We start from the raw sequence: 16,073 nt of genomic DNA on the forward strand, positions 1-16,073 counted from the left end.
GCCAGCTTCATCTTTCAGCACGGCTCGGCTGAGCCGCTCGGCCATGATCGGGAGCTGTACGGGCTATTGTGAATAGCCCGTACCAGCTTCGGCTTTCTGCACGGCTTAGCCTAGCCGATGCATATGCGATCGGTTCGACTGAGCCACTCAGGCAATGATCGGGAGCTGTACGGGCTATTGTGAATAGCCCGTACAGCACCCCTTCGGTTCTACTGAACCGAAGGGGTCCTGGGGCCGAAGCTAGCCGAAGGATCGGCCGAAGCTACGGCCAGATCCTTCGGCAGCTTTGTGAATAGACCCCTTTGTATCAGTTTACAGTATACACAGCCAGCTAGCTGTTTACAAAACACAGCTGAAGTGCTGCCGACTGTGTGACTGTCACAGCTCTGCGATCACAGCGATCAGCTCTGGCTGTGATAACAGAACTGTGACCATCTAAACTGCTGTTGAGGTTCTGTCTCGGACCCGAGGGACTCATCAACAGTAACAACTTAATGAGCACTGGTCCTTTCACGGACCAGGGCTCATTGTACCGTATGACGGGATTATTCCTTTGCCGATCGTTAACGAACTAAACAATAGTGATGGGTCAGGAAGGAGTTAAGATGTTTTCTTGTCAAACACAACAAGAAATAAAGGTATTTATGTATGTATGTATGTTAATCTTCAATGTACTTGCATGGGCTTATGTCATGAATTCAATGAAACAGTGAAAAATTGGACCTGAGAAATGTTATGTGTGTGTATTAAATGAAATGACTGGAACATACTGTATGCGCAGCACAATGTAACAAAACCACATAACATTAAAGTAAAGGTACAACCAATTAAAGGACATTCTGCAGCAAGGACAATGACTAAGTTTTTTAATACTCTATTAAGGAATATAATCATATTTTCGGGCTGTATCTCTGTTCACCTCCTTTCTGGTGAAACTACTGTCATGATGATACTAAGTAAGGGGCAAAAATTGTCGTACAATGCTGGACACACATAATAAAGAAAGACTAATTTTGATTTTCTCTCTTTTGTCAATAATTCTCAGTTTCCAGATGCTTATAGAGTTAAACATGTGATGGTTCTATGGTGACCCTACAGCTGGCTATATAAATTGGCTCAAATAAACACTCAACCTTCAACATTAAAGTCTATGTAAACCTAAAATGTATATTACACCATGTCTCACCAAATTCAGTTTTGCTAAAAATATTTATTATACATTTGTTGCAAAGTTCCTTACCTGAAAATTCTGCCAGTAACAGAACTTCCAGTTCCAGGGTGACAACACTAAGCCCCCACCCTACAATTCTCAGCAGATCTGTCAGCCTGTAAAATATCGATCACCCATTTAGTGGATAGAAGCAAAGGTAGACATGCCTGTAGGGCAACCTTGGCCCCCTCCATAGATAAAGTGGGAAGTGCATGTAGCCACCCTGGGACAGGAAGTGTGTTATTCACAGGATCACCAGGTGAAAATGTAGAAAAAAAAGCCTGAAAAAATACTAATGCAGACACCGCATCTAATGATTGGTAAGCTGCAATACATTTTTGGGGCTTAATTAGGTTTGAAGGAACTTCCAAGGCAGGCTGACAATATAGCTGATAATTTCCAGCCAAGGTCTTAGCATTGTCAGCCTGCAACAGGAACTACTGGGTCTCCAGATAAGAAACTTTACAGCAGATTCACAAAAAACTGCTTAATAAATGTGTATACAGCAAGAGATTACTTCAAACATACTAATATAGATTTAATTTAAAGTGTATCTAAATTAAAAAAAAAAAAAAGTTACATCTTACCATTCATTAGATGAGGTGGCTGCATTTTATTTAGGTTTTTTAATTTCCTTTCATCTGGTGATCCTGTAAGTAACACTCTTCCCGTCCTAAAAGTGGCTGCACTCTATAGAGGAACTATGAAGCCACTTTTGAACAGAAGCATTGTTACCCTGTGGGGAGGGTCGTGTTAGATGTAGTAGCGAATTTAGATGAACTTCACTAACAAATTAAATCCAAACTCTAGTTAACAGGTGCAACAAATGTTTGTTTTTTTGGGGATAAAGATTTTTCATAAACAAATAAAAGGTGATCATTATAAGCACCCCTCAAGATGGTAAATAGTTATTCTCAGTCTTCTGTCTGCCACTTTAGTTGGGCAGCTCGGACTGTTGAAAAATAACAGACTTACTGGCGAATCACCAGGTGAAAGTAAAGGAAAAACACCTAAAAAAATGAAACTTAAGGTGTCCATACACTGTGCAATTATCGTACGATAACCGCTATCGTATAATAATCGCAAAGTGTATGGAAGGCGTACGACCGTTTCTACTGTACGGTCATACGTCTTTGTCTAACGAGCATGTTGGAAAACCAGCCGAAAATCGTAGGATTTTCGGCTGGTTTGTGGCATGTTCGCAAGATAAATGCCGAACGGGCCGGCGTGCACACGCGCACACTGCCTGTTCAGCATTGCGGTCAACGGAAGCCCGCCCGACCGCGGGGCGGGCTTGCGATGATCGCAAGTACGATCTGCCTGTCCAAGATGGGCAGATCGTACGTTTCTTTTAATTACTTTGCAACCCTCGCAAGACAAAAGTCTTGCGAGGGTTGTAAAGTGTATGGCCACCTTAATGCAGCCACCACATCTAAGGACAGTTAATCTACAATGTATGAAATGTTTGCTTTAGGGTTTAGATAAGCTTAAACCTCTGTTTGTGTACTTAATAAAATCTTACAAAATCCCAATGTGAACAGATGTGGGAGTGTTGTAAATCCTCTCTAATGGCACAATAAGCCTTCAATGTGCTCACAGCTTTATAGATCTTATGATTAGTTCCGTACTATATATTTGACCTACGCTGAACACATTAATTTGTAGAATGGGTTTCCTTTATAGTACAACCATGACACTACAGAATGAACAGCAAATATTCCTCCTATTATGATGTCACCTCCTTGGGAATATTTGTACTCAAATGTATAATTCAGGATTTTGAGATCACATCGGTGAGCAGAGTTCTGAGTGTCACATTCGCAGGGTGTCACACACAAAGCCAACAGAAACAAGTGTTTCAGCATAGTGAAAGAAATGCGCCAATATCTCTGATAGGTTTGAATGAATTCTCTTCTTCCAGACACCTCATACCAGACAGATACAGAGAGTTCTGACTCCGGTAAAGGATGTGACAGAGAACACAAGATGATCTTATTTATTACTGATAGACTGGATATTTATGTCAGAGAATGTTACTTTTAGAGAAGAAAAAAAGGTAAAATAAAACAAATAGAATCTACTAGGACTTCATCCCAAGAAAAACTGCAACTAACTTTATATAATTCCAGCACTATTATTATATGCAGACTCTAAACTTACAAGCTTTTCTCTATTGGTGTTTTAGTCATATTATTGCTGTATATACAGTAGCACCCACATATTCTGCAGCCCTGTAAACAATGAGGACATACAGAAGCAATAACTATGGGGGTTATTCACAAAGCTGCCAAAGGCAGCCGAGTGATTAACCGAGCCCAAGTGAAGTGAGCCGAACAACGTTTGGTTATTCACTACGGCTCAGTTATTCACTACGGCTCCGAGTGGCATTCAGCTCGGCTATTCTGCTTGGTACCTCCATGATACCGAGCAGAATAGCAAATAGTGGGAAAATTAGAAAAAATACGTTAAATAAATATTGTTTTAAATGTAAATATATATTACATTTAAAAAAATAAATAAAGGTTTTCTAAAAAAGAAAAAAATTACAAAAACACAATTGGGCAGAGCTAGCAGTGACAGCTAGCTCTGCCCCACTGCTTCCTATTGGCCGGCACCTGCTAGAGTCTTCGAGCAGGACGCCCACTGAATTACAACTGGGCGTCACCCAGTTGTTATTTTTTAATGACAGATCAGCATCCCCAGGTGTTTTGGGGACGCTGATCTGTCATTACAACTGGGCAAAGCCAGCCATGAGATCACGGCTGGCTCTGCCCAGCTGTCATTTGCGGGGCTTACAGCCGGCCCTTCAGTAGGCCTTCGGGTGTCACTTCGGCTCAGCTGAGCTGAAGAATATGCGTTCGGCTCGGCTGAGCCACTTGGCCGCCTTCGGCTGCTGTACGGGCTATAGTGAATAGCCCATACAGCAGCCCTTCGGTTGACTGAACGGAAGGGCTCCAGCGGCCAAAGAGAGCCGAAGGATCAGCCGAAGCTACGGCTGGATCCTTCGGCTCCTTTGTGAATAACCCCCTATATAATTTTAATGTATACCAATATGTTGAACTAGGACATAACATATCTCTTTTAAGGGGAGCTCATGCACACAGCTGTCAATGACTGATACGTTCAGAGATGGCTCCTCATCTCCCCTGGGAATACTTCACTTTAGCAAGGAGCACAACACTCATCATACAATCTGTATTAAACCTATGGCCAACCACTATGTCTTATTTAGCTGCCCATGGTAACCACAAGCTGAAAAGCGAACCTATTGCCAAGGCCCTGGCCAGAGCTTCAGTCACAATGGTTGGGGCTCTGTGGCATGGCTTCTCCTCATGTCCCCTCTGCCTTAAGTAGGGACATGGAAGATCATTATACAGCTGGTGATCTGAATATGCATCCTTCTCATTTTCCTTTACTTCAGATGTTTCATACCATGTTCTTCAGAAGTTTGAAACCTTGGTCCAGACACCTCTACATTCCACAACAAAGCAGATTACCAACGGTCTCCTGAGAGACTGGCCAGTGTATAATGGTGCTTGAAGTGACATGATCTTACAGAGGCAATAGCTAATCATAGTGAAGGCACTATGGGATAAAAAAATACTCCTTCACTTCAAGACTGGAAATGCACAGAACTGGTGCCACCACTGCAACTTGAGGGTTTGTGGCCTCCCAGAGCACATCACTGATCTTCTTTCAACCACCATGGCTCTCTTTCTGGAGCTCGGTCATGACATCCTCATAGACTGATTAGAAACTGAATGAGTACATAGGGTGCTTGTCCCCCAAAAACCTGAGGGCCCTACAGGGCTGTGATAGTGAAGCTCCAAAACTATCCCACAAAATAAAAACTCCTAACGTCTGCTAGAGAATGATCTACACAAGCTGCATTTCCCTTTCAAGGTCATACATATCATTTTTTTTATGGACTTAGCACCGTCCACCAAGTCAAAGAGGAATAACTTGAAACTGTGCCTGGACATACTTAACCACCATCAGATACCTTATAAATAGGGTTTTCTCATTCACCTACTCTTCTCCTACTCAGGCTGGCAGCACTTCATCATCATCATTTGAAGAGAATCAGTCTCATTGTACCCTTTTGGGCTTAACTGAAACACACCTGATACACAACCTTCTCCTATATCTCTCAGCAATTTAGACCAGGCAACCTCAGGTGAATATTAAGCACTAGCTGTCATGATCACCCCCAAGAGCTAGATCCCCAGAATGAAAGCTCCTCTTGACTGCTGAAATCCATACACACAGTCTGCGGGTCACATGGCAGCTAAGTTGTTTTCTGAGTTCTATCAGTTCTTGCTGTTGTTGTTGCTAACAGATTACTTGATCCTTATTTTTTCACTTTATTTTGATTGTTACTAGTTTAGTTGAAGCTCTTGTTGAGGGCAATGTGCTCCCTGATGGATCTCATGTGAATACTTACCTTATGGTCACCCTCTAATCTGTTTTTGCACCCTAGCCTCCTTGAGACCCTATTAGCCTAACAAATTCCTAATCAGTGTACAACCACTGAATGATGAGATTCATAGTTTTTTTCTTTTTAGTTCAGGTTTGCCCATGAGAGTGAGTCATTGTGACCCCTACTTTGAACAGCAATCTCACAGTCTATGAGGTTCTTGCTTTCCATCCCCACTTTTTTGCATGCCTATTACTCTTAAAGTGTTCAGCCTAAATAGAGAAGGCCTCAAATCTTCCAATAAATGAACTTGGGCATTTTGATTTTCTGGTCAGCTCATGCCTATATTGTATGCCAAGAAACACACTTTTCCCAATCCTCCTTTCCTATATATTTTTGTGCTCAATTCCATCATATTTACATGGCAATCAATGTTCACAAACATAAGGGGGTCCTTATAGGTTTATAAGCTCAACTAATTTTAGTTGCCACTCAGAAATCCATGACCCATTTGGTAGATATTTAATTTTCACAGTACCCATTCACGGCACAGAAATAACAATAGTTTATGAACCAAGACCAAATCATCCTCCTCGCCTACCTCCTGAAAAAGGTTGAATCATACCAGAAAGGTATGATGCTTTCTATCCCCGTAGGCCTGTACAGTTCTTTTGTGTCATTATTCTTTATTATTATTTAATGGATTTCTGGCAAAAATCAACTTCACTAAGAATAAACTTCTATTCACATCCTCAGGAGGTCTTTTCCAGGATAGACCACATTTTTTGCCTCAATAGCATTATTATTACACAGGATTTATATAGTGCCAACAGTTTGTGAAGCACTTTACAATATAAGGAAGGCATTGCAATTATAATATAAGGAAGACATTACAATACAATTCAAGACAAGATGGTAAGGAGGGCCCTGCCCATGAGAGCTTACAATCTAAAAGGGAGGGGCAAGTGATATATGAGGAGGTAGCTGTGTGGGGATGAATTGTTTGAGAATGTGATGGTTGAGCGGTTAGGTTGAGGTGGGATAGGCTTCCCTGAAGAGATGAGTCTTTAGGGATTGCCTAAAAGCAGTCAGAGTGGGAGATAGATGGAAAGGTTGTGGTAAAACATTCCAGAGGATGGGAGAGACTCTAGAGAAGTCTTGGAGGCAAGCATGGGAGGAGTTGATGAGGGAGCTGGAAATCAGAAGGTCTTTTGAAGAGCATTGGGGACGGTTAGAGTGATACTTTGAGACAAAGTTTGAGATATAGCCGGGGGCAGAGTTGTGGATGGCTTTGTAAGTGGTTGTTAATATTTTGAATTTTATCCTTTGGGCAATTGGGCAGAGGGGGGTTGCAGACACTGAGCGGTTGGTCAGGTGGATGAGTCTAGCAGCTGCATTCATGATAGGCTGAAGGGGGAATAGCCAGTGTAGAGGTTGGCCAATGGGGAGGGAGTTGCAATAGTTAAGACGAGAGATAACAAGTGAGTAGATGAGTAGCTTTGTGGTTTAATTGGTGAGGAAGAGGCGTATTTTGGAGACGTTACAAAGGGAAAGGCGGCAGAATTTGGATAGTGATTGGATGTGATTGGATTGTTATCAATCTCAATGGAAAAGTTGGAGTAAGGTGCATGGGGAGAAAATATCATAAGCTCAGTTTTTTGAAAAAATCGAGTTTTAAGAAGTGTTGTGATATCCAGACTGAAATGTCAGTTAGTAGATTAGTGACACGCAAGGACACTGAGGGGGTGAGTTGTGGAGTAGAAATATATATTTGAGTATCATCAGCATAGAGATGGTATTGGAAGCCTTGTGAGGGTATCAACTTACCAAGGGAGGAGGTGTAGATAGAGAAGAGAAGGGGTCCAAGGACAGAGCCATGGGGGTCCCTACAGAATGAGGAAGAGGAGGGGAGGAGTTAGATTTGTAGGTGACACTAAAGGAGTGCTTAGATAAGTAGGAGGAGAACCATGAGAGAGCATAGTCCTGTAAGCCAAGTGAGTGGAGTTTTTTGAGTAGCAGCGGGTGGTCAACAGTGTCAAAAGCAGCAGAAAGGTCTAATAGCAAGAGTGGTGGCCAATGTTTTTAGCAGTTAGTATGCCATTAGTGAGTTTTAAGAGGGCAGTTTCAGTGGAGTGTAGGGGCAAAAGCCAGACTGTTATTGGTCGAGAAGGTTATTATCAGTGAGGTGGCGGCTCAGGCGCTTGTACATAAGGAGTTCTAGTAGTTTAGAGGTAAATGGGAGTAAGCAGATAGGTCTGAGATTATTGAGGTTGGTGGATCCAGTGAGGTTTTTTTTGGTATTGGGGTGACCAGCGCATGTTTTATAGGGGAGAGACAGTGGAGAGTGAAAGATTGAAAATGTGAGTAAGAGAGTGTAGGATAGAGGGTGACCGAAGTAGTGGCGAGGGAACTGGGTACAGGGGGCAAGTGGTGAGGTGGGTATCAGAGAAAAGCTTTGTAACCTCCTCTGTGGTGACTGGGTCAAAAGAGGAAAGTAACAAGTGTGATGATGGGTCTGGTACATTAATAGGGGAAGATGACTGGACAGTGGAGATCTGATCCCAAATTGTTTTCATTTTGTTTTTCAAATGAATGGGAATGTCCTGAACAGTGAGTGAGTTAGTAGGTGGAGGCGGTGGAGGACATAGTAGAGAGTTAAAAGTAGAAAAGAGTTGACGAGGTCTAGATGAGAGTGTATTAATGAGCGTGACAAAATGGCAGCACAGAGGGAAGAATTATATTTTAGAAGGGCAGCTTTATGCAGGGTGAAGTATTGCAGAGAGCTAGTATTCTGACACAGTCGCTCAGGTGCGTGGCTATGTCTTTGTAGATGTCTGGTTTCTTCTGTTTGCTACAGTTGTAGTAAATGCGGCCTAAGTCTGCGTGAGGTGAGGGGAGCCAAGGTGTCTAGGGTGGATGAGAGTGAGCTGTTGAAGAAAGAAGTAGCCAGGTCAGGGCAGGTCAGGGCTTAGATTTTGTCATAGAGGTAGTCAGTAGCAGAGTAGAGAAAAGAAGGGTTGAGGTGGCGAAGGTTTCTCCGGGTGACAGTGTGCTGTTTAGGGGTATTCAGGGTTGTGGACAGGGTGAGTGTGAAACTGACAAGGTTGTGGTCTGAGAGGGGAGAAGGGATGTTGGAGCGGTTGCAAGGAGTGCATAGGTGAGAGAACACAAGATCTAGTATGTTACCATCAGAGTGAGTAGGAGTGTGTCTCCAGACAAGACCAAAGTGGAGATGTCTGGCCATAATACACAGTTCCCCACTTGGCGAAAACCAAACACAGCATATCAGCACAAACACCCCATATTAACTATCAATCATGGTGGTGAATGGGTAATGATTTGGCTTGCAGTCAGTGAGTCGACAATTAACTAATTTGTATATTAAAGTATTCTTGAGTCAAATGTAAGGCCATCTGTCCCCCAGCTAAAGCTTGGTTAAATTGGGTCAAGCAGCAAGACAATGATCCCAAGCTCACCAGCAAATGTACAACAGAATAGCTAAAAAGGAAAGGGTTCAAGGTGTTGCAATGGCCCAATTAAAGTCCGGAATCAACCCAAAATGCTTTGGTGGGACCTTAAGAGAGCTGTGTATAAAAAATGCCTGCAAACCTCAATGAAGTGAAGCAACATTGTAATGAAGAGTGCGCCAAAATTCCTCCACAACAATGTGAAAGACTGATAAAGTCATACAGAAAACGTTGGCTTCAAGTTCTTGCTGCTAAATGTGGTTCTTCAAGCTATTGAATACAAAGGTGCACTAAGTTTTTCACACATGGCTTCTTCATTTTGGTTTTATGTTTGTATACTAAATAATGACAAGGTGTTACATGTCATGTGTTATTGACCATCTGAGGTTGCATTTACCTAATTTCCTGACCTGCTAAGGACCAGATGATTTTTATAATGTCCTGATACTTAAAACCATAGAATTGAAAGAGAGTGTACTTTCTTTTTCAAACGACTGTATTTTTCTCAACCCTCTACTTGCCACTTTTGCTGCAAAGCTTGGCCTGTTAAAGGAATTTGGAAAAGAACAGATCTACTGGTCAGCTCACCAGGTTAAAATAAAGTAAAAACCTATGAAAAAATGGATGTGGCCATTACATCTAAGGATTGGTAAGCTGCAGTACATGAAATTGTTACTTTTGGGGTTAGATACACCTTTTTCTTTCCTGTCCTACATACATTATGGTGTTACTAGTTTCACTGCCTTAGGGTCTTTCCTGTTGTACAGTCACAAACCTCCAAGGGGCCTTTTAAAATTCAACTCACGCTCATTACACTTAGTATTGGCCCTCCTACTTGGTGATTGACAACAGTTGCCTCCTACCACCAGAGGTGTGTCGGCAATGGAAAACGCAGAGCACCGATAATTGGACACCAATTGTGGATTGATAAAATAATATTTATTGAGATACAATTTGGAGTATTGGCACCTTATAAGCACATATTGTATTGAATATTTGTAGACATTCTTTGTGATGATGACGCACTTTATATAATTCGGTATATTTTGATATTCTGTGATATTTATTCTGCAAACACTATGGAGGGAATTTATCAACACTGCAGCAGTCAATATCTTATGAATTGGTTGTAAGCACTGCACTTTTTTTTATTAAGAAACCAAAATGGACCTAGTATCAGATGTACTTTTTCATGTAAAGTAAATTTGATGGTAAGTAATGTGTCTGTGTAACAACTCCAGGTGTTTTTATCTATGCAGAAACATCACAGTACTCTCCCTGACAATGCCTCTCTGGGAGTATGGCACCATTTCAGTTCAGGCACCATACAGGGTAATCATCTTCTTTCTTTAACCTCTTGCCGTCCGCCCGTAGTAAAAAAACGGACGGACGGCACTGCAGCATCTGCGGGTTGCCGTCTCCAGACGGCAATTTTTTTCTGCTATTTCCTTAATATAGTAAAAAAATAAAACCCCCAGTGGTGAATAAATACCACCAAAAGAAAGCTCTATCTGTCCCCAAAAAAGGGTATAAAATTCATTTCAGTACAGCGCTGCATGACGGAATAAATGTCAGTTAAAGTACCGCAGCGCTGAATACTGAAAAATGGCCTGGATGGGAAGGGGGTTTAACACCGCGGATGTCAACTGGTTAATGAAATGGCAGCTCAGATGACACAATCATGTAACTCCTGATGCCTGTGCAGTTGTGGGCTGTGTTCACAGTTTTGGGGTCCCAGAGAACATACCCCCTTCGGAACTACGGGCCTATGTGCAAGCCCTGCTCAGATCCCTGCTACCTCCCTTGCAGGAGTTTGAATATATCGTGGATAGGGCCCACCGGCTCCCGAAATCGCCCTTCCTGCCGGACCACCTACCGAGGGCAGGGGCGTATCTATCACGAGGCAAACTAGGCGTTTGCCTTGAGCGGCATTTTTCAGGAGGGCGGCCGGTCCCAGGCAGAGGGGACAGTAAGCAGGTGAAGGGGTCAATGATCGCAAGATCATTGTTTCTGTGCAGGACGCTCTGGAAAGCTTCTAACTTGTGGAACTGTCCGAGCATTTACATGTCTCAGTGTCTGATGAGGAAGCCGCAGCCGTTCTCAGTAAACAGCTTCCTCATCAGACACTGAGACATGAGCGGTTCACTGTCAGCACGGGACATTACCTTCTTGTCCCGATCTCTCGCCTCCTCTGTGTGCTGCAAGCCTCCCCCTTCCTCCCCCCTCCCCTCCTCGACTCACGTGCCTCAGCCCAGACTCGGACAGAATGCTTCTTTCATCTCCCCAGGAGAACGGCCACCGGTCTACCTGAAGGCGAGGGAAACGGAAACTTGAAGCCTAATAATAACAGCCGGGCTGCGGTGTCTTGGGGGGAGGGGAGGGGAGGGTAACAGTGCCCCATCAGGCAGTGGTCAAAGACGGTGGGGGATCGTGTGGCCGCCCTGGGCACAGAGAAGGCTATATGGTGGCCACCTGATGCCAAGCAGACAGGTCCTGCTGGTATGCATCTGCACCTTTTGCTGGGAAAGGAGACAGACAGAAAGCCAAGATTCTGGACTACGCCAGCAGCTGGAGGGGGCGATCCAGGAGGCTGACAGGTATCTGGTTGAACTGCGGCAGGTAGATGCTCAGCATCTGGAGGCCGAGAAAAAGGCAGAAGATCTGAAGTCCAAAGCACAGGAGAGCCTCAGACACTGAAAGCTGAAGTGTAAAATGGAGAAGAAAGAAAAGAGTGTGAAAGTGACAAGCGAGCACTGTACACAGGTCAGGTGTCATTTAAATTTCTGTTATGACATGCACAGTAATGCACTGTATATGATTTCTATCTCCTGGCTCTCTCTCTCTCCTTGCTTATCATCCTGGTTGTCTCTCCTCGCTCACTCCCCTGGCTGTCTCTCCCTCCACGGTCTCTCTTGTATAATGCTACACAAAACAACAAACTTGTGGCACTTGTTATCCACTTTTAATGTTTAGAGAGGAAGAGGTAGAGCTCTAAGAGTAAAAGGTGGACCCTAAATTGGAAGGGGTGGAGTTTACAGAAGGGGTGGGTCTTAAACAGGAAGGGGTGGGGCAAATTTAGATTGGAGGGGTGCCCGAGTTTAGTCTTGCCTAGGGCAGCACAAAACCTAAATACACCACTGACCGAGGGATGTAATTGCTCACGTCCACTACTACCACATTAAAGAGCAACTACTTAATCGTGCACGTACAACATCGCCTCTATCTGACCCATATTCGCAAATAACTGTGTATGGGGATCTTTCGCAAAGCCACGATCTTGGCGCAAGAAAAGCTCCTTCCCATTACTAAGTCCCTCCGGAATAAGAGGGTGAATTATCGCTGGGGATTCCCTACCAAGCTTATTATTACACACAATGGAAAATCTCATGTGATCTCGGATGTCGCTTTGGGACTCTCCCTTCTGAAGTCGTGGGGATTGATCCCAGATTCTGCAGATTGATGGTCTCCAGCGGCAGACCCTTCTTCAATTGTCCTCTGTGCTCACCAAGTTGCAATACTTGCCTATAATGCCTTGGAAAACCCCGTGCTGAACTAATGGCTCTCCTAGCCCCACACTTGAAGTCGCAGCTCACCTGGCTGCTTCTACGGCCCTATGGGCCTTGTTCTTATCTCCATATGTTGTAATTAACGCTCGTTGGCGTTACAGTTTACCTTTTTTTATTCTTTGTCCTTGCTTTTTTTTTCTTTTGTTTCTGTTTTTCTGCGCTCCAGCATCCAGGATGACACCACTGCCCTCTGAGGACTTACCTCTTCCCGCACTTGTCGAACGAAGACCAGGCTACATGCGTCTCGCCTACCCAGCCTTCCTACATGTCCAAGGGACTCTCTCAGGTATGATAACTGTCATTCGTCCTATCTACCAATGTGCCTCCACACTACAACAACATGAGTGTTAAAATCCTTTCCCTGAATGCAAAGGGACTTAATAGCCTGTTCAAAAGGAATTGCCTATGGGCAGAGGCTACCACACACTCCTGCGATATCATCTGTGCACAAGAGACCCACTTTAAAGCTGGATCTCCACCTCCCTTTCACCATAATCGTTTTCCTCATGTTTTTTTTCCAATGCCCCAACTAAGAAGCGCGGAGTACTTATAGCCGTAAAAGATACAGTGACTTTCAAGTTATTAGACTCTCTCGTGGATACCCTTGGTCGCTATGTAGTTCTGTTATGTAAAATGAACGAAAATTAAAATATGCTACACGTTGGTTAATGTTTATGTACCTAATACGAAAAACAAACCGTTTTTTTGAAATCTCTTATGACTATAGTACGTATAATCCAGAAGGGGTCTGTGCTCTGGTGTGGGGACTTTAACCTCACCCCAGATAGTTCGATTGACTCTACTAAATCCTCCTCGCCACTCAAAAAATCTATCTCGAAATGGCTTATTAAGGAAAATGTATATGATCTATGGCAGGGGTAGCCAAACTCCGGCCCTCCAGCTGTGGTGAAACTACAAATCCCATGATGCATCTCTCTCCAGGAGTCATGTCTGTGGCTGTGAGAATCTTGCAATGCCTCATGGGATTTGTAGTTCCACCACAGCTGGAGGGCCGGAGTTTGGCTACCCCTGATCTATGGTGTTGTGTGCACCCCAACGAGAGGGACTACACCTTTTACTCCACCCCACATGGATCATATTCCAGAATTGATCTATTTTTGTCAGACCAGGCACCGGATGGCACACGCAGGATGATTGATCTGATTGGTTATGCCGGGGGTTCTTGTGCGCCTTCTCTGCTCCTAGCATTGGACGCGGAGAAGGCGTTCGACAGGATCCATTGGGAGTATCTGGCCCTTACCCTACAGAGATTTGGACTGGAGGGTCCAATTTTGTCTGTCATACTAGCGCTATATTCAAAACCTACCGCTCAGGTGCTCTCATCAGGGATGTTATCGCAATCTTTTGGGATCACGAACGGCACACGCCAGGGTTGTCCTCTGTCGCCCATTATATTATGATTACTTATAGAGCCGTTAGCTGTAGCTATTAGACAAAACCCTGCTATACATGGTATCTCAGTCGCTAATGTTGAACATAAGCTGGGATTATTTGTGGATGACATCGTACTTACCTTAACCTCTCCAACCGCTTCGTTGGCTGCGGCTATGGAGGTACTGACTTCGTTCGGATCGGTATCATACTATAAAGTTAATGAGGGGAAGTCACACATTCTTGCTATTAATGTACCCCAAACCGTGAAGAAGGTCCTCCAAGTACGATTTCCCTTTGCTTGGGCGAAAGACTGTATTACATATCTTGGCATCGCCCTCACCTCTGAGATGACCACCCTATGTAAACACAATTACGAGCCTCTCTTGCAGCAAGTTCAGAGGGACCTTAATTCGCTCAACCAATTTGAATTGTCTTGGATGGGCAGGGTGGCGGCATTTAAAATGAGTACCCTCCCAAAAATGTTAGATTATTTTTGCACCCTCCCCATACCTATCTCCAATAATTTCTTTACCCGCCTCCAATCTGTGGTTAACTCCTACATATGGCTAGGGAAACGGGGTAGAATTGCTAAATCTGTACTATGGAGGCATAAGCTGATGGGAGGTTTAGGTCTTCCCAACTTGAAGGACTACTATAGGGCCTCGGTCCTCCAGCAGCTGAGAACGTGGTTGAGGAGAGTGTAAGCCGGGGTGCTGCGCTTGGTTGTGTGTGCTCCACCTTTTGGTCTTTAAGTTGTGTGGAAATGTGAAAATATCACAAACGAAATACAGTGCCAGTGATCAAATCCTAATTGCGGCCGTATAATGAAAATACAAGTCGAAAAAAGGAAGGTAAATGTGTTTGTGAATAAAAATGTAATATTATTAAATATTAAGTTAACAATGTAAATATCGCAAAATATGTGTAGCATGTGTAAATAAATAAAATATAATATTGTCGTGTGAAAACAAGTTATATTGTGAACAATAAATAAATAAATAAAATCTGGTTGAAAATTGTGTAAACGGGTGAATTATTCCATCTGGCAATCAAAAATTTAAAAAAAAAAAAATGGAATAAAAACTAATTGTATGGCCAGTCAAAGGCTACAAGCCAAAGTGCACAAAAATCTTATAAAAACACATCTACTGATATAAAAGGTGAATAAAATATAGTGTATATAGAGGTGTATGATCGGGGATTGTAAGCAGCAAGATACTATTTTCCTCCGAGCAACATTGGAAGTCAAGTGTCTTTTACTTATAGTTCTATTGATGAGTCTGCAGAGGGAAAAATTCTTCAATAATAGTCTCTCTGCCCTCTCCTGCCGTCAGGCTGCACTTCCTCTCATCGGCGGTGTTTGGACAGCCTCCAGTATGGATGGAGAACCCTCCGGAGAGATCAGCCAGGAAACGAGGGGGGAACCGACCATAGAAGAAAAAACAGGATTTAAGTGCAGATGCAAGATCCTTTATTTCAAAAGTTTAAAAATGATTGCACTTACAAACTTCCGTTGGTAAAACAGCATATGCAACCTGTGTAGAACCTCTTCCCAGGGTGTCAGCGAGGAAATGGTTGAGGAGAGACTCCTGCAAATTATGGTATGGCCTGGAGAGCTCCATAGTGCCAGGAGGAGACCTACTGGCCTGGCTGGTGGGGCAACTATGAAACCCAACCTTCACTTACTGGCTCACCCCACCTTACATGCCACATTTCAGGTGTGGTGTTCGGTCCTTAACAAAGCCAGCGGATGGCAGTCTTCCCAGGTAGACATACCTTTGAAGGCTTACGAATTAACGATACCATACCTTAACCTTGGTCCCTGGGTACAGAGGGGTTACCTCACCTTACCACCGCCTGGACATATGCTAGCTTTTATGGATTCCTATAAATTAGCTCAAATTATGCACTTTCATGCCTCAACACATATTCGTGTGATCCGAATCCCTACAGGGCTTTTGGCTCCTCTGCAGCGACAAAGGGCCAAATCTCCTCCTTCTATAACATGCTACATGACA

General features: G+C 43.5%; 1 protein-coding gene across 1 annotated transcript in view; it reads right to left on the reverse strand.

The window, feature by feature from the left end:
* Positions 1 to 11,154, reverse strand: part of LOC108795580 (vomeronasal type-2 receptor 26-like) — a gene marked incomplete at its 3' end in the record, with an annotated part of 27,935 nt that extends 16,781 nt beyond the window's left edge. The window contains exon 1 of the mRNA XM_018566856.1: positions 10,971 to 11,154. Within this exon, the coding sequence (XP_018422358.1) occupies positions 10,971 to 11,154 (184 nt within the window). The remainder of the gene's footprint in view (positions 1 to 10,970) is intronic.
* Between the last annotated feature and the right edge of the window lie 4,919 nt (positions 11,155 to 16,073).

Source organism: Nanorana parkeri, unplaced genomic scaffold (genome assembly GCF_000935625.1).
Source record: "Nanorana parkeri isolate BGI_ZX_2015 unplaced genomic scaffold, ASM93562v1 scaffold983, whole genome shotgun sequence".
NCBI classification, from domain to species: domain Eukaryota; kingdom Metazoa; phylum Chordata; class Amphibia; order Anura; family Dicroglossidae; genus Nanorana; species Nanorana parkeri.